At 38.2% G+C, this 25,680-nt stretch overlaps 1 protein-coding gene across 3 annotated transcripts in view; it reads right to left on the bottom strand.

Annotated features, from left to right (window-relative positions):
- Nucleotides 1-4,761: 4,761 nt before the first annotated feature.
- The window catches only part of LOC139948638 (RNA-binding motif, single-stranded-interacting protein 1-like), a 236,093-nt gene continuing 215,174 nt past the window's right edge, over nucleotides 4,762-25,680 (bottom strand). For 2 of the 3 annotated variants that reach the window (XM_071946840.1, XM_071946842.1), the window contains 8 exons: nucleotides 24,480-24,640; nucleotides 22,413-22,474; nucleotides 20,869-21,028; nucleotides 19,352-19,511; nucleotides 18,105-18,218; nucleotides 17,416-17,499; nucleotides 13,297-13,497; nucleotides 4,762-12,335 (listed from right to left, as the gene is read on the bottom strand). In XM_071946840.1, coding sequence (XP_071802941.1) covers nucleotides 13,339-13,497; nucleotides 17,416-17,499; nucleotides 18,105-18,218; nucleotides 19,352-19,511; nucleotides 20,869-21,028; nucleotides 22,413-22,474; nucleotides 24,480-24,640 — 900 coding nt within the window. In that variant the 3' untranslated portion in view covers nucleotides 4,762-12,335; nucleotides 13,297-13,338. The remainder of the gene's footprint in view (nucleotides 12,336-13,296; nucleotides 13,498-17,415; nucleotides 17,500-18,104; nucleotides 18,219-19,351; nucleotides 19,512-20,868; nucleotides 21,029-22,412; nucleotides 22,475-24,479; nucleotides 24,641-25,680) is intronic. The other variant, XM_071946841.1, reaches the window with a different exon arrangement.

The raw sequence follows: 25,680 nt of genomic DNA, 5'->3' as shown, positions 1-25,680 counted from the left end.
TGTTTGTCCCTTTGTGGACTTAGCCATTTTTTTCTTTAAAAACTTTCCAAGATTGAGATTATAAAGTCACAGAGCAAGATACAAGATGCGGCCTTTACAGAAGATACAACATTGGTAGTTACGCTATTGCGAATTGAACTTAGAAGTTAAATGCGGGAATTTAGTGAACATGCATTACCTTAAATTTTGGTAAGCATGCAAGGAAACATTCATCTAAATGTCCACTTGATGTAAAAACTGTATTGAGTTAAACAATAAATAAAGAAATTTGTTTTGAAACGCTGCAAGTTTGAGATAATGTTTTTTTGTGTCAAAATTTGTGCACTCTATATGCAGTATATGAATACCAATGTTGTACCTTCTTTATAAGTAAGAAATGCAACCTGTAAACCTTAAAGGAGTCAAATTTAATTAGATTTGTTTGAAAAGAAACAAAAAACGCTTTGATTCCGTAAACATTCTGAGTTCTTGTAAGAAGAAGAAAAAACACAAACAATTATTTTACAAGTTTGCAGAAACCAAATAGTTAGTTCATGTTTTCATGAGACTGGTTTTTTGTTAGCCATGTGGACTCCTTTTTGAAAAAAAACCAGGTTACATTTCTTCCTTGGTTGATCATTTATATTTCTTAGCTATGGTTGTCATTTGCCAGCTGATATTTCTTCTTGGATAAATTCTTAACTGGTTTTGGGGGTTTAAGTTGAATTTTGAAACTATACACATTTTCAATACTTTTAATAAAAACCAAGTATGAATTGAAAGCTGTATTTGTTTTTACAAATACAATTGTTTAATTGTGGCACTTGACAAGTGCATTAAAAAAAAACTTTTAAAATAATACTAATGAGGTTTTCACAAAGTATATCAACTGGCATATTTCAAACCATCAATTTAAGCAACTTTCAAAATGAATAGTAAGGAAGCAATAGAAGTGCCTAAGCACTCCAAAAACAACATGTTTTAATATAAAAATGCAATAAACATAACATACATAATCATACGGATAATCAAGTTCTTGAGGTCAGGTTGGGGTGGGTGGGGGTTAATGTCTAACAGTGTGAATGCACTAATTGATGTTATTGTTTTCTTTCTTTTGGAAAACATTTAAAGTTTGTTCAAATAAAGTCTTGAAAATTCAAATAAACAATCTAGTCTGGTTTGCTTATTATTTTCTGATGAATCCTAATATTTGGACAATTATTGGTTCTATGAACAGCTTATAACTTTGATGATCCCCTTCTTGGTGGTGATGAACTAATTATAAGTAACTTTTAGAAAATATTTAGGGTTGGGGATACTTTTGGTAATTATTAAACACCAGTCTCCTCACTTGGTGTGCCTCAATAAAATTCATAAATAACAAACTAGTGAAAGTTTTGGCTCAAATGGTCATCAAAGTTGAAAACAAAATGAAAGAAACCCCCAAATTCCATGCATAAATTTGTGTGCTTTCAGATGCATGAGAAAGGCTTCATGCCTGAAGCCTTTCTCAGATTCAAATTTTGGGGGTGAACAAAACATTGCCACTTTCCGTAAAACTACATTTTACTTTAAAGGGTGTTTTTCCAACAACAATTTTTAACATCAACATGACCAGTGCTCTAACGTTTTCACGATAATTAATTTTTGGAGTAACTACCAAGTATACCCTGCCTTTGAATACTCAAAAGTGTATTGCTATTTAATAGGATGCATTCAAATTATAAAGGTAATTTTTTTCTCACAATCTTGTGGGGGGGGGGGGGGGGTGTAGAGTTACATATTATTCATGAACAGTAATTCCATGTTTGCAAGTACAGAAATACAGTGTCATCGTTCCTTTTGGTGAACTAGAATCAGTTGCAAACTCAAAAAAATTCCATTCACAATATTAGGTAATGACCTCAAGGGTAGTTAAGTATCGAATCGACAATGCTATCGAATCGACAGGCATGATGTGTGGCTCTTGAGGGAAAAGTATGAACATTTCATCGGGAAGAAGGGCTGACTTAAAGGAAAGTTTTTAATAGAAATTTAACTGATTCTTTGGAGGCCGCACAAAAAAAGAAAAAGTCATAAATAATGTGGGTCTTAGGAGAAAAAAAAGTATGGGAGAAATTTTGGCAAATGTGTTGGTATAAATTATTATGGCCCTACAGCTAGTAGAAATACACATTTTGTTTGCCTTACAGAACGGTTGAGGCTTTGTACCTCAGTGACTGCTGTTGTGGCTGGAAAGACTGCTGAGATACAGGGAGAGGCAGCATACACGTCTGAAGAAAGGGAAACATTCAGACTCCACGAACTCTGAAAAAGAACAAAATTATATTTAGAGTATGGATGTAAATTAGTGTTCATACATATAAAGGGATATAGAAAGTATAAGGCATTGGGAAATTCACTTCAGGACAGCATGTTCAGTGGGCCTTTAAATTGTCTCCACATATACATGACCATGTACAGTACTTCATGTCGTCAAATCTAATTCCCAACACACTAGGAAACAATTCAAAGCAAAATATGTGCGCATTGTGATTTTACTCTAAACACTTGCATTGAAGGAAGTGGAGAAACAAAAAACGTGTAGCGCAAAGCGTTAGAATTCATCAGCAAAATTGATGTGGATCACTGTTTCAACGAAAATATCTTTCCTTAACAATATTTTCCTCACTTGTATTGAGCGAGAATTCAGTGGTTGAATTAATATTTTAACACATATGTTTCTTCGATTTGTCTTGGGTATCATAAGCTGACAATAATTTGACTGTAAAATTGCCAAGACAATCTTGTCTTAGAAAACCCCTCAAATTTCTTCTTTTGCATCAACACATGAATCATTTACCTGAATGAGAAGATTCTATGAACATCCGTGTAGTTATCTTCGTGGAAGTTTTTGAATTTTGATGTCGGTTTTCGATGTAAAATGTTGCAGAAAATCTGTTTTTCCACCACACACACGTGGAGCTGAACACACGATGCCCGCTCAGAAAGAAAATGGCCGCAATGAGTAAAGGGTGCACTAGTCTGGTCCCCTGACCAAAGATTCCTTGACGTCTGTCTTGTTACCTAGTCTGAGATTTTTTGGGTCTGGGAACCAGACAAAGGGTGCACCCCACCAAATAGGAGAAAACAGAGCGTCGAGCTCATTAATATTCTATATTAGACAGATTTGAGAGCCCTCAGAAAGTGTTTCAGTGTAAAAATGTTGCCCAATTGTGACCTGGGGGTTGTTGACTTCCAGCTTGAGGTATTTTGGATGACATAGGCCCTAAAACAAATGGTCCTATTTGCTGAGAGGTGTAGGGACATTAGTCTAGATTGATGCTCGGACGTTTTGAAAATTAGACCTGTGAGGGGTGTTTTTACTTGGAGGGAGAATAACTCGACGGGCCCAGGGACTCCCCCATATATAATTGAGCAATCAATGATTTTCCCTTTCAAGTTAAAAGCTGTGAGACTTTTAAGTATCTTTCGTGTATTCTTGAATATGTAGCATTTTGCACTGTGTGCTATGGGAGATTATTTGGTGGGGGTGCACCAACCTCGTTCCCAGGGGTGATCGATCTCACCGCGCCATTTTTTTCCCAGCATGCCTTGCTCGATGTGCATGCGCGTGACGTAGTACAAACGGCATCCTTTTATTGGCCGAAATTTGTAAGAAATAATAAGGGGTGAGGCCAGCACTTTTATCAACTTTTGCCTATTTTTTTTTAAGGTGCGATGTTGTACTCGTCATGATGCAGTAGGCTTTTCTGAAGCCTTTTTATTGATCAGAAGCCAATACAAATATTTGAAGCAATAATTAGGAAGTTTTTATTTTTTATTTTTACTTGTAAGTTGGGGGAAAATTGAAAAACTATAAAGGGTAAAGTCCAACATTTTTATCAAATAAAGCCTTGTGATTGTTTTTCGATCAAAAAGTTCACAAGGCTATATTTTTTTTTGATCGAAAAGTTCACAAGGCCTTAATTGTGATATTTTTTCGAGCGAAAAGTTCACAAGGCTTTAGAAGCCCGGTTCATTTTTCCTGCGAATGCAAATGCGATACGAATGTTGACGTCACAAATTCGCAACGAATAATTCGCAGCAGTTCAACTTTGCTCAACTCACTTGCGAATATCGCTGCAAAAAAGAGGGTTGTGACGTCAAACTTACGTCAAATTCACTTCGCATTCACATTCGCAGGAAGTATGAACCGGGCTCTATGATTTTTTTCAAGCGAAAAGTTTACAAGGCCTTGTGATTTTTTTTCGAGCGAAAAGTTCATAGCCTTGTGATTTTTTTTCGAGCAAAAGATTAGAAGGTTATATTTTTGCCTTGTGATTTCTCAAGGCTGGTCGAAACCAGCGTGGTGATCACCCATTATAACCCTTAAGGGACTTAGCTAGTCCCGGTCCCTCCTTTCCTCTCCCACCCAGCATAATTTCATCCACACATAATTTGGCGATAGACATGACAGACCCCAATCCATTACTGGTGGTGCAAGCAGTAAAAGTCATGTCCCTCTTGGTACGGGTAGGATTCGAACCGGGTGTACCAGCTCTGGATTGCACGCACAATGGAACTATCCAGTGCACTGTGTCGCAACAGTGTCCGTTTGTGTTTAGAGGTGATTTTAAACACTTGATATATTGCGTAACTGCAAAGACTTAAAAAAAAAAAAAAAATAAATAAACATTGTAAGCCGACCCTTAGAAATAAACCACCTGAATTGTAACCCTAATGTATCAACAAAACAGCAAGGTTGATCACATACAGAAATAAATGACACAAAGTCCAGAATTCTTTTTAAAGTTTGATGGATCCCTTTTTAATCCAGCAGACAATGGAATTAATGACAGAAAAAATTGACAAGTGTAGTTTCTCAGCCTAAGTATATCTACTCATTTAAAATTAGTTCTGTACCTACAAGTCGACTCAAATCTACACCTACATTTGTAAGAAATTATCTTTTAAAATCTTTTTGTTTTTTTGTTCCCTCTACAGGAAACGTTGCCCACCTTCTTTCCACTATTGCTCCATTCATAAAAAACTCTTCCCTACTACACTGACAACTATACAAACTGTACAACACATGTACAACACATTTTAAACAAGCCGATTTCTGATTCCATCACCCAACAGGACTTTCACATTACTAGTTTTACGTTAACATCGCAAATCAGCGTTAATGATTTACTATTTTTGTCTATTTAGGGATATTTTTCACCACACATCTGTTACACATCTGCTTTTACCATTCATTTATTTTTTAGCTTGATGATTTACTTGACTGAAATCAAAAACAAAAAGGTTTAAGGAAAATGGGTCACTTTGGATTTCACGATCATGATCATTCCATTTGGGACAAGTATATTAATGGTCTAAGAAGAATGTTTATAACAAATTTGTTAAAATGTTGATAATTTTTTACAATCATTCATTTCAGCAGAATGTAAAATTAATTATGCAAATTTATGCATATATTACTATTTTTTATGGCCCATAAGGTTACCTGTTTTCCATTATTTATTTTTTTGATGGGTGCTTTTTGTTAAGCTTGGAATCAATCAATCTAGATGTTGTACAAGTTATTTAAATATTTGAACTCTCGGTAGATCTCTGAAAACAAAAATAAAAAACATATAATTTCTCCGTTTTTATCTTAAAATTCCAACCACAGACATCATAACTGTACACTATCTACAAGTGATTTGAAAAATACAAAAGGAAAAAAAAAACATTGGCCATACTTTGCATTACATTCAGTCATCCAATCACAATAAAGCATTAAATGTGTTGCATATTCAAAGCTAAATGCAGGAATCACATTGGTGGTTGCATGGTGCATAAATTAACATTAATTTAAAATGACAGATCGGATTATGAGTTGAATTTAAGTGCATTGATTAAAAACAAAAATTGTGAACTCCAGGCAAGTTGACAATTTACTCTACCCTAAACTTAGTGTAACATTTTTTGTTCATTTCTCGGGTCACTTCAACATAAAATAGCCACAGTGAACCAGAGTTTCATCTTTGACAGGGCAAGGCCACTTTTGCAAAGGGCACTTCCATGGGACACTATGAAAGTCATAGGAATCTTTTGGAGGGGCATAAAGGCCAAGAACTTGGCCCAAATGCCAAAGCAGAGCCACAGAGGCGATGACCTCCATGGTTAGCAATGTAATTGCTCTGCTTTGGACAAAATCTGTTATATTTTGTAAAAACGTTTCAAAGTCAAGTATCAGACTCATTTAGTAATTATTTCAAGAAACAACGATCACTGTCACTTTCCATAGACTTCACAATTTCTTTCCTTGAAAATTCAATGTTTTCATCAAATGTAGAAAAGGAGCATGCAATGCAAACAAAATTTTGACTGGAAACCTTCCAGGTGTACTTCAAAAGAAAAAGTCCCCTTAAGCCTACATCATTATTCTTTAGTCCCCACCTTAAAACAGTTTAAACTTCAACTCAAAAATCCTTATTATGAAATAAACTATTAACTGTTTTGAAAACCACTGACATCCTCTAAGATCAGTTTGGTATGAAGATTTCATTTAAAAAAAAAACTCCCTTGTTCCCTTGAAATTAATACTAATGCATCAACCACAGAATGGTGAGATTAAAGCAATGTCCAAATCAAGCGACCTTGGCTACGGCTGCTGCCATTAGCAACTGGAACGACATTTAAGAATATGCCCCATCAGCGATCTGGCAATAGACACAGCCAGAGCCAATGCAATTCAGACACTAACAATGCAGCAATCTCGGCCCTTTTTAAAACCACAGCTTCGGCTTTGGCTCAGGCTAGCTTCGCCCCGCGATTGTTTTGACACCTGCGCGTGCTTTGCGTACGTGCTGAGGGCTTCAGACGAGAGAGTGGAGCCTGAAGCCGAATCCAAAGCGCAAGCAGTGGCTTCGAAAAGGGCCAATGCTTGGCTTCTTTTCAGTAGTCTGGTACCCCTTTATATGGGAATTGGCCACTTGTAATAAACAATGCATAAATAAGGAAACTGACGCAGATGTCTAGGGCATGAAATGCCCCAATATGTTGAACAATGGCGTATAAGATTGAATTATGTTGATAGTTACTTGAAGAATCTTGATGTTGATGATAATTTACATAAATGGGATGACGCTTACCAACCTATCTCTTTCCTTTACCATTATATCCAACACAACCAACACCTACTATACCTCAACATGTCACCATTATACTAATACTCAAACAAGTCATTATTACAAACGTTGGTGGTTGCATAAGGTGTGTACATTGTTGGTTTAATGTCTCCAGAGACACGCCCATACAGGTCATTTCAAAATTAGTGGCTGCAGCTAGATGTTAACGAGGGATGAAGTATAATCGGCAGCCCTTAGTAACACCCTAGCAACGGCCACAGCTGCAGCCACCACTTCTGACACAGTCTGTCTCTCCCTCTAAGGAACCAACACACCACCATTTTCATAACTGGTATCCCTCACATCTTCGTGAACTATATATCAGACCCCAACATGGGTTAGCAACTATAGCCCATCCCTCGTTAGGACTTTTGTAACCGTTATAAACCCACGATAACGCCCAATAAGGTTTATTGCGAATAGCAAAATATCAAGAGAGGGCGCTGTTGAACCCACTCAAAGGTATAGGCGTTGCGTGCGCGAGTCGTAGAAACTGCATAGAAACCGCCCCATATTCCTTCCCACAACGCATTGCGGTTCTGAAACCAATAAACCTTATGGAGGCTAGAGCCATAAACCAACGACATACACACCCCCAATAAAGTTACAAATACACCAAGAGACAACAAAAAATACTACACATCTTGGGTGAATATAATAACTAACAAAATTAAACAAAGTTTGCGAAGAGTTGTGGTGGAGACCTTATTTTCAAACACTGACGTTTAAACTCCTGTATTGCACTTTAACACCAACACTTTTTTTTTTTGAATTTATAGGTTTTCTAAGATCCAAGGAAAGAAATTTGTGTCCAGGTATATATCAAAATGGGGGAAAAAAAAGCTTAAACTATCCGACAAGGCAGGATGTTTAACTCATCAAATGCGACTTTTAACGGCTAAATTCGGACAACAACATTTTACAATAAATTCAAAAGGTCTAATCTTTTCACTCGTATTATAACCAATGCAATCCAACCCAAGCCAAATTTCAGAGAGCTGCTTCAGCACAAAAAGCAGTTAAGCTAACAAAATAATGGTTACCAGAAAAAGGTTACCAGCTAAAATATCACTTCACATGTATCATCTTTGACTGGTATCTTCCTCATTTTTGCTGGGTCCCCTAATATAATGGCACTGCTAACCGCGGAATTCTGGGCTTTTCAACTAAAGGAAGTACTTTTTATGTGAAACAGTAATCGCAGTAACGCGCCTTGAACACCCAGCAGGGTGGATATGTGCGCATTACAAGTCTTACTATTATTATTATTTTTTAATGTAATGTTGGCCCTGATCAGAAAGTTGTTAAGTGTTAAGCACCATATTCTGCTTTAGCAGCTCTATGAAATTATACCTAGACTTCCAGAAAACCTAAAACTTATTTTAACAAAAAATCAGACCTACCACAAACAACTTACTCATAGATTGTACCCATGGCCTTCAGAACCGCAGTTATGAATTGAAGAATGTACGGTTTCTCATGACTGAATTGCAGAAAGTTCATAAATGCAAACAAAGTTGGCCGTCAGTATACACTTCATAAAGACTTTTAAAAATATAAACATATATATTTCTTCGAAACTGCATGAGCCCTTGGTGTTTGAAATATTTGTAGAAGTTGCAAGAAACCCCCCTCCCCTCACCTTCGAAACAAAAAGGGGATAAATGTTGTTCTCATTCATCCACAGGTTGAGGAGTTTCTGAAACTGCAACAGATTGTTCAACCATTTTTCCACACCAAAGCATCCTCACAGAATAACATTTTTTAGACAAACTATGAGCAAATTTTATGATAAACCTACGTAACAAACAAAATCAAACTTAAAGAACATAAATGAATACCAAGCCGATTCCAACTTTCTTGATCAATCTCGTATAAAAACAAAAAAATCAAAATTTAACAACTACTCCACATTCAACTTATAAAATGCATCTACTTTAACAAAACAAGAGAAGTTAGGGAAATCTTTTAAACCTATCAGACATGGAAACAAAATTAACCGCTCTATTTACATTCAGCTGATGCTAGATTTCAGCCCAGTGCTTCTTAAAAATTTGTTCTAGTTATTTAAGTAAATCTATGGTCCAGGCTCGGCCCTTTATACAAAGCATTTTGAAATGCTCAAGGGTTTTACAAGGGTTTGTTCCCTTCAGAGTTTTGTAACTTCTAGTAAGCAATAGTGCTCAATCAGTGATTTGAAATGGTAAGCAAATGTTCACTTAGGGCTTTGAAATGCTTAGCAATACTATTATAGCAAACTTATCTCTGCCCAGTATAGCCGTGAACAATTATACTGAAATTTGTACAAGGTTTTCTGTGTACAATTCAGTTTTAGTTGGGTTTCAACTTGTTTTATCTTCCGTGTACATATTTTCTTTACCACTTAGTGTTCACAGCAAACCAACTATAAAAGAAATCGGTTTTCTGGGTAAATATCCAGTGCGATTTACTTTATGTTAAAGCTTATCTGAAACTTTGCATTCTCAGGCTGAGAATGCAAAAGTTTTTAGAATGAAAACTGTAATAAACTTACCGCTAAAACCAACCATGCCTTTAAAGGCCACAGGGAAGACTTTAATAGTCTTGCTAAGAATCGTCTGGTGAAAAACTTTGATAGGTTGTTCAGTTTGTTCATGGTTTCAGCATATGTTTTGCCTTCACTCTTCTTTTTTTTGTATAGGAAAAAACAAATTCAAACTTGCTTCGGTTGGTTGTAGAAGATAACAAGTATTCACTTCAACAGTGTTTGTAACCAAACAATAATTTGGATTGGTTGTGGTACTGTAGTAGGAATGTGAGCAAATTTTCCATCCAGATTTTCAAGTTTTGATTCAACGTTCATATGGGCATGTCTTCCTGAGAATTCTTAACCGCGGCGGCCCGACCTCAAAACTAAACAAACAAAAATGTAAACAAATACTAATTAAAAACAAATAGTTACAGTTTTCTGTGTAGCCCCCCCGGTGCTCTCTCACTAAAACAATGGCAATTAAACACTCTCTTTTTTTTTCCCGCCTCATCAGATTTCAACAGCGTTTAAATACTTTCTCGTCAGCTGCGCCAGAATAATAATATCAGGTGACTTGGTAACTTTTAGATTTCTTTCTCAATCCATAATCATCAGAAGTAGAACAACTCTGACTTCTCTCAGCCGCTAAGTTATCAACAATTGTGTCCCCCTTTTCGTTACACAATGAAAAATATTACTATTATCTTACAACTAACCATCTTATAAACCAATCATATGTGACCTTTGAACCTTCAACCTAAGCGACCTTTCACCCCTCAACTGTCAACTCCTACTTTACAGCTACTTACATTGGACTGGAATTTGTTTGTTTGAAATCAGAGCACCATATTTACTTAATTTTTTTTTGTAATAATTTTTTATTATTTTTATATTTTCCTTTTTTTTATCGTCTGCTTTCGAGGAATGCCTTTACCTACATTCAATGCATATATTTTTGTTTGTGTCAAATATTAACGTCTCTTATAATTTACATATTAATTACTAGCCCTACATAAGAACACAAAAAGGGTCAACTTTGTCAACCAAACACAACTACTCTTTACAATCAACACTAAATTATTTCTCTATCGACGACACTGAGGTATTTTCTGATGAGTCACACTTTAAACTTTCCTTTTACTTCTCTCATTTTCAAACCAGCTTCCTAACCATTTTTTTCTTCTTAATTAGTTACCCCAAAATCGTTAAAATCGATCAAATTTGTTGCTAATTTTTTTTCACAAACTCATCTAGGCAGTCTAAGACCTAGGCGAAGCAATTAAAAAATCAAGAACGTAAACTCAACACTTTAACGTCATTAAAAATAATGAATCTTATTTAAACCAATCCAACCGTCTAGCAATACTCTATCCATGTCACAGGGCAACTCTAAAAATTCATTTTAACCTCAATACCAAGTTTAACTTTGTACAAGAATCACATCAAAAGCTGATCACGTAAAACACTTTTCTTCCCCCGGAAAAACCAACTTGACACTAACTTTCAATGAACTTATTCACAGAAACCTACAACAGTTTATAGCAATTTGTGTCACCCGAGTTAAAACCTACCTACAAATCATGATAAAATTATTAAGAGGAACGCCACTGCCCCCCTCGAATTAATCCTCACTTAACAGGAGCAGTTTCACAGAGCCTTGTTTAAATCTTAAAAGACACATTTATCTTATTTTTAAAAATAGCTCCTTCTTTGAAAAAATAGCAAAATAGACTCTACATATAATATTTGTTTTAAATTCCTTAAAATCTCTTCTGCATTTTTTAATCACCATTTCCGGCGAAAAATTCGGCACCCATTCCTTGACAGTTGTCTACAACACCAAAGAAATGGACTGGCTTATAATTAGTCGGAACTTTAAGCTCTTGAGTGCAAAAGGAACAATTTATTTAAAAAATTGTATGCGATTTAATTTAAATTAAAGTGGACAATCACACAAAATATCGTTGTACTATTTTCTTTTTCGATCCTCTATCTATCACAGGAATGCAATAAATGAAGTCAAAAAAAATCATAACAAAGAATACCACAATCATTTCTCAAAATGAAGAGCTTTACATATACCTTCCTGACAGGAAAACAGACAAAACATTTAGTCAGGGTAAACTGAAAACCCCTTTAACCAGAGATATCTTCTTCGGCCTCTATGCTTAAGAGTTAGCTTACTAAAACAACTGCGCTAAGCAACCTTGCGTTATGGCCAAGGGTTACTTGCCAAACTTTGCGCCATGACTTTAAACAGCACGGCTTTTCTTTTAATCCATTTGTCTGTTAATGGACACGGTGGGTTTATAATTTAAACTCTACTAAGGACATATAAAATATTTCTTTAATATCGCCCAAGAGTTTCATAAATAACTTAATTCCTATCATAGATCCAGGGAACTCTGCAACATTCAGGCAGCTCAACTTTATACTTCGTTACTCTTTTATTAGAAAAAACATTTGATTACTTGCATGGTATTTATGGTCATGGAACAAAAACTTCTCATAGCCTGCTTTCCAAGGGGAGAATGTTGATAATGTTATATACACCCCATAGCAGCAATTTTGCTTGTAGGTAGAGGTCAAAGGTCATAGTTACAATTATTTTACAGCTATTTCCTGGCGATACCATCTTCTACTTGATTGCTTTGGAGTGTGTTTTCTGTTTAATAGGACGGGACCTGCAAAACAAGAAAAATAAGCAAATCTGAATTAGGCAGCCATTTTTGATTCAAGATGATTCAGGATAGTCTGGCCCCATTTTGGTATACAAAGAATATGCATTCACTTTACGTTGTTATATACACAGGGAACAATTAAGACAAATAAATGATGGCAGTACCATACAGTTCGAGTTTGCAGCAACTATACAAATAGAACGCAGTCAATAATTTTTCACCCGATTTACTTCTGGGCCCTTTTGATGGTTTACAAAGTAAAAGTTCATGACGCCATTTTGCCAATCACACATGTCGCACGATATAATTTTTCAGGCCAGGAATTTCATCTTTGAGAGAACAAGGCCATTGTCATTTTGCAAAGGGCACTTACAGTGTGAAGTCGTTAAGAAGGGCACAAAGGGCAAGACCAGGGCAACAGAGACCATGGCCTCCGTAGCCTCTGCGTAATTCCTATCTGAAGGACAAGAAGGCTGTAATGGTCAAGTGTCCCCCTTTAGGACGCAAGAGGCGAGAATGGCACATGATTCCATGAACCCATACTCTGCTGATAAGAAACACCAGAGCTTGAGTCAAGTGAGCCCAACGGCCGGCCACGCACCATAATCTAAAATGGGATTTCGCTGATGGCCTCTTGACATGAATTTTCCAAACAGCATTTGGAAATTGAGACGTCAAAACTCACTGCCGAAAAAAGTCTGCCGTACTTCAGTGAGATTAGTAGCTTCTTACAAAAGAGGTAAGATGAGACATAGAGACCTCTAAAATATTTTGGCTCTTGAACTCATCATGTTGGTTTTATCATGTCAGTTTTAGGGCCATTGTCCAGTCTGTTCTGGGTTGAATTGGACCTTTATATCCAGAATGTCACTGTAGAATTTTTTATGGAGGTGAAAGTTCTCCAGGACTAGGGGTCACACAGTTCAGTCTGTTTTTCTTACTGCAAATAATTCTTTATACTCACGGCATTAAGACAAAATTGATGTCCCCTTCTGCATCTGTCTCTCTATTTGGCGTGGGCCGTGACCACCGGCGCGGCTGCATAATACTGCTGGGGCTGTCCCTGGGCGTGCATTTCCTCAACTTGCTCCTGAGGTGAAGACGGGTGGGAGGTTTGAGGGGTTGAATGTGAGGCATCATGAGGTACTGAGACACTAGACATCTCCTACAAAGTGGTGTCGGGAGGGTTTGATGTGACGCAAGGAGGAGGGGGGGTGTACCACAGGGTTTGACCAAGATGAGGATGACAGAAGCAACATACACCAGGGATGGTAGTGATGGAGACCACATTGCACAAGGAGTGCCAGACATGGATGGGGGTAGGAAGAGATGGGGGTAAAGAGAGAGCAAGGGGTGATAAACATGCGTGCTACACTACATTCAACAACATCTACATGGTATCCTGTTCATAACATGCTATACACTCACACAATGACAGAAAAAAAAAGAACCAGACTAGATTTTGTTACTTCCAGCCTCAGCTTGTGTATTCAGTGGAAGGCAAGCAAAATGTCTGCAATATAGTACCAACCAACCAGATTGATAAAGACAGATCCTTCAACATATGGCAATAATCGGCACTTCTACCTGTCTTATTGAACTTCTTTACAAGATCAATCAGCAATGCATGTTCTTCTTGACTGGTCATTGTTTTACCAAGGAGCCAATTGGGAATCATAACCCCAAATTGGACATATGCCTATTCTGCCTGTGACCCTTTTCGAAACCACGGCTTTGGTTTTGGATTTGGCTCTGGCTAGCTTGGAGGTTGTTTGGACAATTTGCGCGTGCTTTGCGTAAGTCTCAGGGCTTCAGACGAGAGGACGGAGCCTGAAGCCGAATCCATAGCTGAAGCCATGGTTTCGAAAAGGGAATATGTCAACATCAATGGTTCATAATTGGGCAACCATAGATGGGAACAACACCCTCTTGCTTCAAACTCGTTACTGCAATTTGTTTGTATTTGATATTAGATGCGCAATGTAAGCTGAGCTTAAACAACAGTTTTGAACAGGATAAAAGCTACACTAAGCATGCATTCACAAGATAGGAAAACATCTACACTAATTTCAACAACTATTTAGTTACTATTGCAATCTGGAAAGCAAAGAAAAATATTTCACTTTGCTCCTAAAGGTATTACACAGGATTGACAATGAGCATAACAAAACCAGGATTGTTCAATTTCATTCAGAAAGCCTACTGGTTATGAAATTCATACCAGAATAATTTCTTCCTGTGCAAGATTTCCCTCAAAAAGAGTCATATTCAAGAAAACTGTGTTTGAAAATCTAAACGCAATAGCCAATTCCAGTTCTTACAACCAACATTAAGTACTGTTGTGGATGTTTTTTAAAACTATTTTCTCGTGCCTCACACAACATTTAAGGCAACAATTCCCCACAGGTTTATTATTTCATGTTGATGGTTGATGACACAAAACATGAAGTCTGTCATCAGCGACTATTTTGCCACCTCTACCAATCCTGTATAATACCTTCGACTGATGTTTGCTTAGAACACACAACCTGCGCCCAAATTTCAGCCGCATAAGCAATAAATTTTGCTTAACAATTGTCTGCTAAACAGAAATGAGCAGGGTACCAGTCGCAAATTGTACATGTGACATGGTAGTTTAGCTGGTAAACTTATTCTGGTAAGCAGAACTTTGTTATGCTTGGTTACTTTTTGTGCTTAAGCACTTCTATGAAATTGGGGTCTGTATTCTAAGTGCTTTCCAAGTCAGCGACAAAATGCACCTGAAATCGGACCAGACAGACCATCTGCAAGACATCTTTTCAAGAATGCAGTAGGTCAAGGGTTCGATTCCCACACAAGGCAAATTTTCTCCCGCAGGCTTCAAAAAGCGCTGGGCATACAGTGTTTTTTGATCATACATAAGTACTAAATAATTTGTTGATGTTTTCTTTAAGAGATTATATATGTTTGGTAATTGGAAGCCACTGTCTGTCTCAATCCAATCTAGTATATAATCCCATATGACTTATCTATGAAAATTTTATTTCAAAAGGCGGTAATGTGTTTGAAATATCGCTGAAAATCTAGAGCAGTTATGTCCACAAAGGAAGAGTTCAATCCGTAATTGGGATACACAATCTAAAGAAACGTTACTCTCAGTAACGATTCTCAGATTGAAATTTTTGGAGAGAAAAAGTGATATCTTCTCTATAACTACAGTACTTTGTAGTACGGTAAAACAATTCTCAAAATGCATTCTACTTGGGTCAAATGTACTTCTTACCAAGTAAGCTTTTATTGCCTTCATGTTCAGAGTCATTACCAAACCTATACAGACCCTTTAAAGGATTTCGGTACTTTTTAAAAATCTCCACAGATTTACATTAAACTTAAAGGGTTTGAAGATAATGATAGTGGAAAGCTTCCCTTCAAATATTACTTACTGAGGTGCTGTAGTTTTTGAGAAATGAGTAAAACAATGTCATGAAAATACGTTTGTAAAAGATTCAAACAATTTTTTGTCTCATGAGACGAAAACTATTTTCATGACATTGTTTTCCTCATTTCCCAAAAACTACAGCACCTCAGCACGTAATATTTTCAGGGAAGCTTTCTACTATCATTATCTTCAAAATGTGTAAGTTTAGTGTAAATCTGTGGACATTGTGTTTTTTGTCAAACAAAAGTTACATAGACCCTTTAAGAGCTGTTACTCTATAAGCACAAGTAAAATCAACAGCGCAAACAAAGGGCACCAACTGCAATTGTCTACACACAAAAGGGCTGGAAATCCATGCTCAATCAAAACTTGTTTCAACATAAAAAAGAAGTAGGACATGATTTTGACACAACTTTGCTAACAGTGTTTTGGTTCAAGACTTTCCATGAACAATTATTGGCATCAGAGTCTTGGCTTTGACCAGGGCCCAATTTCATAGAGCTGCTTAAACAGAAAATATTACTTCGCAATTTCCTGCTTGGCAGAAATGGGCAGGATATCAGTCACAAATTGTATTAGTGCCATGGTATTTTGGCTGGTAACTTTATTCTGGTAATAAAGATAGAAATAAGATCTTCAGCTTTAGCTTTTGGTCGACCAGCGATTTTGAAGCCATTTGGTTTCAGCACAGGGTATCAAAATAGCCAAAGGACCCTATAAGCCATTCCGAGATATGGTGGACACTATATGACAACATATGTTTTGGTTAATTTGTCTGTTAAGGCTCGGTCCCACCGCAGCGATTACGAGAACGATAACGACCACGGCGTAAAGAAAATGTATTCTATTGATTGAATTGCTCCACGCAGAATATGCACACACTCATTCAACCAATAGAATGTGTTTTCTTTGCATCGTGATTGTTATCGTTATCGCTGCAGTGTGACTCGGCCTGTAGACACCCAAACCACACAGTGTCACCTATAGTGTCCACCATATCTTAAAAAGGCTAAGAGAGACAAGCTCAAGTCAAATACAAGGCCTAAAAAGTGGCCATAGACCATCAGGTGTGTCCAATTAAGGACTGTGACCTTCGGTGGTATTGGCTTCAATATTTTAGGCCATGAGAGCGGGCATGTCAAAGGAAAGTGTCCGTGCATTGAATAACTCAGGGAAAGCTTGTGTGCTCATTAGTTTTAAAGAGAATTGAAACAATTCGCACAATGTTTCTAGAGGTGTCTGCCTTCACTACAATGGCTATATACCTATGCATCCATATTTTGTTAGAATCAAATTCTGTTTCTTCTTAGATTATTTAGGAATTGTATGTATACATGTGATTTTTCGTGGGGAAAATGTGAAAAAAGAGACTTGGGGCTTTCTTTCCCAAACCTCGGTTTAGGCACAGACTCTGGCTCCTTGGTTCATTTTGATGTTTGGAGCAGTATGCAGAATGCACACTGCTCCAAAACTCAGGAGCCGTATCCTAGGTTTCAGAAAAGGCCCTCTACTGCCGACATGAAGAGAGGGAAAATGATAAAAGCCATTGCCTTTTATGAGTATGAAAACAAAGCTTCTTTATAACTGTTATTATTCTAGTTTCTTCTCTTTTTGGGGGGCTCAACTTTTCTTAAATTTTTACTCATTGAATTGTTTTTTGTTTACCTCTACAGCAACAGGTTGAAGAACCGTGGTCCCATGGGCGTATGTCTGCTGGCCCATATGGGTGTAGGGGGTTGCAGGCATGTACTGTAAGGAAACAAAGAATTAGAACGATAAGAAACAGTTAACAGCAGTACCCATTTTAAATAGCTAGGGACTAGTGAACTACAAACTAATGTGTTTCAGTGGGCAGCCAAAGCAATCCAGAAACATTAAGAACCTCTCAAGATTCAAACTTGCAAAACTTCTAATATAAAACAATTGGTGTGTCCATACGATCGATGACTAACAGCAAGGCAAATGAGCTTATCTACACCATTGCCATTTGTGTTGTGTAAGGCCAGTAAAAGTACCCAGTGCACTTATTGAAAACAGAAGGGGTTCGCCCCGGTGTTCACCCCGGTGTTCATGGTTTGATTGGCTGCATATTGCGCCACAGCACCTTATAAAACATTACATGGTGCTATGTAAAAAGAATTGGTCTCGTAATTCAAAAACGTAGCTCCACAATTCATTGCAGGAAAAATACAGACTGTTGAATCGAGTTGAGCATCACTAAGTGATGGATATGATCACGTTATAAGAAGCCACTATTATATTTAATGGGGTCATAACTAAAATAAACATTCCAAACGGTTGGAGAACAAGTAGAAGTCCTTGATATAACGGTTGGACCAATGAGTGTATCTTACCGATCCGGCGAGTTGAAGTTGGTTCATTTGATGTGTAATCTGTGGCATCATTGCTGTACTCTGCATCCCTAGTCCATGCTCCATACCCGGGGACTGTGTGATGATAGAACCACCCTGAGAAAACAATTTTAGAAAACAAAACAGCATCTATTAAATGCGAAAATATAGGATTCGAACTGCCTCTAGCTACTGGGCAATCTCGGTGGTCTAGTTGCTAAGACACTGCTCGAGAATTGCAAAGGTCGTGGGTTCGAATCCCACCTGAGTAACATGGCTGTGACTTTATCACAGAGCTCAGGAAAGTACTGAGTATACACTCATCAGTGTATATTGCTAAGACCAAAATTAGAATTCTTTATCCCCGTTGCAAAGTTATTTACTTTTTGTGCTTAAAGCCATTGGACACTTTCTGAACAGAACCAAAATTTAAAGTTCACAGATTTACAAATAACTTACAGGGTTTACAGAAGGTAATGGTGGAAAAACGTCCCTTGAAATATTATTCCATGAAATGCTTTACTTTTTGAAAAAACATTAAAACAATAATCAATTCTCGACATCGTGAATAACGGATTTATTTAAATACATGTCATGACACGGTGAAACGTGCGGAAACAAAGTTGGGTTTTCCTGTTATTTTCTCCCGACTCCGATGACCGATTGAGCCTAAATTTTCACAGGTTTGTTATTTTAAGTGTAGGCCTTTGGACAATACTGTTTACCGATGTTGTGTGATTGCTTTAAGCAGCTCTATGAAGTTGGGCCATGGGTCTAGTAAGCACAGTTTGTCAATGATGTAACTTAGAGTTTCAATGGTAAATAAAGTTGGAAAACCGCTACTTGTTCCTAACTTAGACACTTTTATCAGTTGGGCTGGTTAACCCGGTTCATACTTCCTGCGAATGCGAAGCAAATTTGGCGTCACACCTTTGTTTTTCGCAGCGAATGTTTTCAAAAAAGTTGAGGACAGTTCAACTGCTGCAAATTATTCGTTGCGAATATGTGACGTCAACATTCGTATCACATTCGCATTTGCAAGGAGTATGAACCAAGCTTTAGTCTCCAGAGTGCAAGATCCCTCATCTGTCTGAATCTCTCTGATCAATCGCTCATTTTTAATGAATGATACATTATGAATGCATAGAATGTTCTAATTGTGTGTTCAAGGTTTTCATTTTCATGCATGACCGCAACGTTAAACCGACACATGAATTCCCCAGTGGTAGACTGATGGATAAGATATTTACCATGTGTGAGCTAACTGGAGTGTGTACGATGTAGGGCGAGGCAGAAGGCTGCATCCAGCCTGTCGTGTTGGTTTGGATGGGATAAGCCATGGGTTGTGAGCCTAGGGTGTAGGGAGACTGGATCATCTGGTGGGCTACCACGGTGTTACCAAGGTTGTGGCTGTAATAGGACAGAAAAATATATAAAATTAGGTATATTTTAAAACTTTGCATGGTGGGAGTATAATCAGGGCCAATTTCATGGCTTTGATTACCGCCGAATTCTGCGCTTACGATCGCGATTCCCCGCTTACGTGCAAGTGCCGAAAATTCCCCGCTCACGTGCAAGTGCCAAATTTCTGTGCTAGAAACATGGAGTACGCACGCGTAGAAGCCGAAAATTTGCCACTAACTGGTGAAATAAGCTTGCCGTAAGCACAGAATTCCGTGCTTCTTTAAGCGCAGATTCTGTGCTTCAATAAGCAGAGCCATAAAATTGGGCCCGGGTGAGGTTTGTCGTAGCACCATGTGTAAATCTCTTTTGTGTAATATTGGTTCTGAAAAAAAAAACAGCAGTTGACAACTCATCGTTCGATCAGTATATGCTGATCATCTTCAGGAGGATGCTGGAATCTGTAGCTGGATGCTGCCTTGGAGGTTACCTGCAGCCGATTTCACAAAATGCTACGTTAATCCTATCTCGAGTTAGGACGAGTAACTCGTGCTAACTTAGGATGGGTTTAATGCGTCCTAACGTCTTTTGATACCGCACTGACCTCGTCCTTAGATTAATCCTAAGTAAGAAAGAGCTTGGTGAAATCGACGGCTGGTGGTTGGGCTAAGCACGATTTTGAGTGAAAGCAGCAACAGGAACATGATAAGCTGGGCTTAAATGAGCTAAGCACCGAGCTAAGAGATGGTGCTACCACAAAGCTCACTTGAATACAACTACTAGGAGAGTTCTGGAGATCGTCGTCTTAAGCATTTTAAAGGTAGTAAGCGGTTCATGGATAGTTTTTATCCTCATGCTGTTCGTGCTTTTAATGATAATTAGTTTGTTTCTGCTTTTTGTAGCCTATAATATTTGTATATATTTATATTTTTGTATTTTCTTCAAATGTTAAATCTAGAGAGCTCCAGGTACACTACAATTTCCGATGTTTTAGGTTTTTAACTTTTTAAGGTTGGCTGAATAAATAATTCTAATTCTAATTCCAATTCTAATGCTAGGAATAGAAATCTACAAGGTATAAGCTGCCACCTAGCATCAGAAATCATTATCTAGCTCTAACCAATCAGCTCCTTTGGAGACCATTTGTTTTGATACCAGATACCAATCATCACCATATGCCCAGCCATTTATTGTTGATCTTTTGAAAAACTTTTTTGCTTGTAAAAGTGTCTGAGAATAATAGGAAACAAGAAATTTGGTTTTGGTTTAAAATCGTAGGGAAATCTTCAATTAAGGTCTTGTTATTTTGACCTTTTTGGTTGAATAAAAGTAGGTCAGATTGTTTGCAATCTTTTTGTACACCTACCCATTCCTCTGGTACACGGAATCGTACGGTAGTTGGCTTTGGTCGGGCCGCTGTGCTTGCCACACACCTCCTGCCGTCTGCTGCTGCTGCTGCTTGTTGTATTGGTTCCTTTTCTTGACGCCACCATCGGCAAACTTGCATAGTAAGGGCTCTAACTGGCCTGTAAGGTAGTCAAAGAGGAGAAAGGGTCAGTGTTTGGGTCAGGTACTACTCACAAACTTGCATAGTAAGGGCTCTAACTGGCCTGTGAGGTAGTCAAAGAGGAGAAGGGGTCAGTGTTTGGGTCAGGTACTACTCACAAACTTGCATAGTAAGGGCTCTAACTGGCCTGTGAGGTAGTCAAAGAGGAGAAGGGGTCATTGTTTGGGTCAGGTACTACTCACAAACTTGCATAGTAAGGGCTCTAACTGGCCTGTTAGGTAGTCAAAGAGGAGAAGGGGTCAGTGTTTGGGTCAGGTACTACTCACAAACTTGCATAGTAAGGGCTCTAACTGGCCTGTGAGGTAGTCAAAGAGGAGAAGGGGTCAGTGTTTGGGTCAGGTACTACTCACAAACTTGCATAGTAAGGGCTCTAACTGGCCTGTGAGGTAGTCAAAGAGGAGAAGGGGTCAGTGTTTGGGTCAGGTACTACTCACAAACTTGCATAGTAAGGGCTCTAACTGGCCTGTGAGGTAGTCAAAGAGGAGAAGGGGTCATTGTTTGGGTCAGGTACTACTCACAAACTTGCATAGTAAGGGCTCTAACTGGCCTGTTAGGTAGTCAAAGAGGAGAAGGGGTCAGTGTTTGGGTCAGGTACTACTCACAAACTTGCATAGTAAGGGCTCTAACTGGCCTTTAAGGTAGTCAAAGAAGAGAAGGGGTCAGTGTTTGGGTCAGGTACTACTCACAAACTTGCATAGTAAGGGCTCTAACTGGCCTGTGAGGTAGTCAAAGAGGAGAAGGGGTCATTGTTTGGGTCAGGTACTACTCACAAACTTGCATAGTAAGGGCTCTAACTGGCCTGTTAGGTAGTCAAAGAGGAGAAGGGGTCAGTGTTTGGGTCAGGTACTACTCACAAACGTGCATAGTAAGGGCTCTAACTGGCCTGTTAGGTAGTCAAAGAGGAGAAGGGGTCAGTGTTTGGGTCAGGTACTACTCACAAACTTGCTTAGTAAGGGATCTAACTGGCCTTCAAGGTAGCCAAAGAGGAGAAGGGGTCAGTGTTTAGGGTTAGTGTTTGGTGTTCACAAACTTGCATAGTCAGAGAGCTAACTGGCCTGTAGGATAGCCAAAGAAAAGAGAGGAGGGGTTTAGTGGTTGATCAATGGCAAGAACAGGTGATATAAACTTATATCACACCCTATACATCTTGCGCTGTTCTAACTCTGCATATTGCAGATAAGTTTTTTATCACATCAAGCTCGTAAAAATGGAAAGTATAATGTGCCTGCATCCTGTATACAAATCGGTCTTCGGTCTTGTAGACTATGAGACGCAGAGTCACTATATTTTTTCATAATCCTCAAACGGGCGTTAGATGACTTATTACATAAACTTTTACTTACCAGGTACTAGATAACCATTAAAACGCTTTATCACTTCTTCACACTTCTCTTTAGATTCCATTCTGTTGGTCAAACAAAAATAAAATATAAAAAAACAATTATGTTATGCAAAAGTTTTCTTCCACATAAACACTTCAACAAGATTTCTTTGGTTTTTGTTTTTAATATAAAATTTTGTAACACTTGTAGTATTCTATTTTGAAACTTTCTTTGTCAGAAAAGAGTAACTCGATCAGATGTATGGAAAAAATAGTTAATGTCCTGTCGTTTCGACCCTAGCAGAGTCTTTAGGCTTCGGGAGAGACTCTGCTAGGGTCAAAGCCTCAGGCCATTACCTATTTATATAAATCCTTTTGGTTGGTAAGTTGTTTTCAATCAGCTAGTTCTATCATCCTGTATTTATTTGTAAATCCTTTCTGTTTTATCAAATTTGTTTTCCCATTTTTGCTATCATTGTTTTTGTCATCTGTTCAGCTTTTAACTGCTAGGGTTACTCTTTTTTAGCTGGTTTATTCCATAGTGGGGTTTCAATGTATAAGAGGGTTCCCCAACACCCTGTGCATTTTTTAAAGAGTCTTTTAGTGGTTTATCTAATATTTATTTTTACTTATTGTCGTCTTCTTATATAATGTTCCTATGTACCCCGTGGTCGTGCAATTTTTGTGTATTTTATCTCTGCAATTTTCATCAATATTGTTATCTTGTTATGCCACATTATTCAGCTTTGTGCTGCCAGTTTTTTTTTTAAATAAAAATGAATGAATGAATGAATGCATGAATGAATGATGAAGTGTGCCTTTTTAACCGCGGCTAAAAGCAAAGAGTCTGGCCTCAATCAGATTCTGGCATCTTTCAGAGTCTGCTCTTAGACCATTACTGAGAGCAATGAGAGGGTCACTACGAGGCAAAGTTATTGCGCTTCTGATTTCCACCGTATCTTGCTGTTCTGATTATGAGCCACCCAAAATCCATCAAAATACTCCACTTCATTTCAACTTAACATAATTTTTTTTTACAGAAAATTTACAAGATTATTCATAATTATCATATCAGTTATTCATACAGCCCTATTCACCACTAGATTCAAAGCGCTGTGTTTGGTATGGCAGGTATGCTATGTTTGATTAATGAACCCTTCCCATGAAATATGCTAATTACATTCACGCATGTGTACAGACCCTGTTGGTTGGCAAACACCATAGAGTTGTGCACTAAGCAGACGCGCAATCGCGTGTGCGTCACGCACCCATTAGCCGTGTACAAAACAGCGCGAGTTTCTCTCATTTTGCCAACCAAAATGTTAGTGTGCATGCGCTATGTGCAATTTATTTCAAGGGAAGGGTCTATTATGAGACTCTTTTTAAGAGCACCTTGTAAGGAGTTTACAAGGCGCTGAGGAGCAATTTGCAGCCCAACTAAACCAGGAACACCAGGGGAAACCACTTCTCTTCAGAACAAGTGTACTGGGTTCTTTTAAAAGCACCCGCAACACATGAAACCCCCAGGTAGGGACTCGTGTGGGATTCGAACCAGGGTATAACTTAGATGAGAGGCAGTGGGTGAAACCACAGAGCCAACCTGGATGCCCTTTGGAGGGATTGAGGGCGTTTCTCAAACCTCGCCTTGGGCTCCGGTTTTGTCGGCTGATGTTCAAACCAACGCAAACTCTAAATGTACAGGTATAGGGCCAAAGGCTGGTTCATACTCGGTGTGTAACCAGCGCGCGGAGCCCAAGCCTGCGACAGAGCCCAAGGTGAGGTTTGAGAAAGGCCCAAAGGCTCATTTTCGTAAAGTCGCTTAAGCCTAAAAATAAGCTCAGCAGATCAAAGTTATGCTAACCAGCATAAGGTTACCAGCCAAAAATACCATGTCACATGTACAATTTCTGACTGCTATCCTGCTAAAAATTGCTTAGCAGAATTTTTAAAGAAGTATTTTCAAGGTTACCACCCAAAAACACCATGTTACATGTACAATTTGTGACTGGTATCCTGCTAAAAATTGCTCAGCAGAAATTTTTAAGGCAGTATTTTCTGTGAATTTGGACCCTTGAGAGTATAATCTCACCTTGCGAATCCCACCCCTCTACTGAGCTGCGTTTGGCTGTCTCTTAGTATCCGGGTACTGATGACGTGACCGTAAGGCGATAGCATGTTCTCCAGCTCTTTCTCATCGTAGCTCTTGGGAAGGTTGGACAGGTACAGATTGGTGGGATCTTGTTCTTGTTGCTATGGTAACAGACAGGAAAGAAGAAAACAAATCTTGATGAGAAATTTATGTTTCCTCTACATGGTGGAGCATCTGGCTGTGTTTCTTTGCATAAAATAGTCTTTGTCATTTACAGTTTTTTTGTTATACCAAAGGCAGAGTTAAATTCTGGAATATTACATTATTACATTACAATACATATTTTTATTTCATCATACCAATACTGCAAAACTACCTATTGCAGGCATGGCAAAAAAAATACAAAGTTAAAAATAAATAATCAAAAATACATTAAAAACTAGAACAATGGCACGAAATGCGCACACCCACATATTCTATTAAGGCCATTTGTAATTTTAAACAAAAGTAATTTAGAAACAGTGTCAGAGAAATTACCAGGACGGACAAATACTTGGGAAGTTTTAAGTCCAGAAAGGGAAAACATGGCCGGAGATTTGAGCGAGAATTCACTCCCTCTGCTTTGCATGGGACTAATCATAGTATAAGCTACTCTCAGGATGCATCTTATAACTAATTATTTGGCCTCAGGGTTGATTTCTATCCTGGACACGATGGACACGAATAGATACATCGCAATGAGACAATCCGTATCAGCTGCAACGCAGCGCCATGTAATTAGCCCCAGTGAGATATGATATGGTGCAGTGAGGGTCGCCCGGGTGTCAACCATTCCAGTGGGGGTCTCTACAGGGCAATCAGCCAGCGCTAAATGACAGACGAATCATAATAATTTCCCCATCTTGTGAATTCAACGAGACGTACTTCCGATGGGAGGTAAACCAGTGTCTCTTGAGGAATGGAACTTTGAACGTCTGCCCGGTAAACAGATCTCCATCAAATCCTACAATCTATTTAAAACCCTCCAACTCTTACTCTTGCTAACATTTTACAGTGGGTTGACCAACCCTTAGAAACCATTTATTAGCACAGGTTGTGTATGGTGGCACAATTGTGCACAAAACTAACTGTGTACAGAACCAACTGTGTTGAACTCTGTGGATCCATTCACCAAAAGATTTCTCAAAAACCACAGTAAACA

Source organism: Asterias amurensis, chromosome 16 (assembly GCF_032118995.1).
Source record: "Asterias amurensis chromosome 16, ASM3211899v1".
Classification (NCBI taxonomy): domain Eukaryota; kingdom Metazoa; phylum Echinodermata; class Asteroidea; order Forcipulatida; family Asteriidae; genus Asterias; species Asterias amurensis.
Note: the sequence above shows the minus strand (reverse complement) of the source record. Positions and strands in the feature narration are given on the sequence as shown.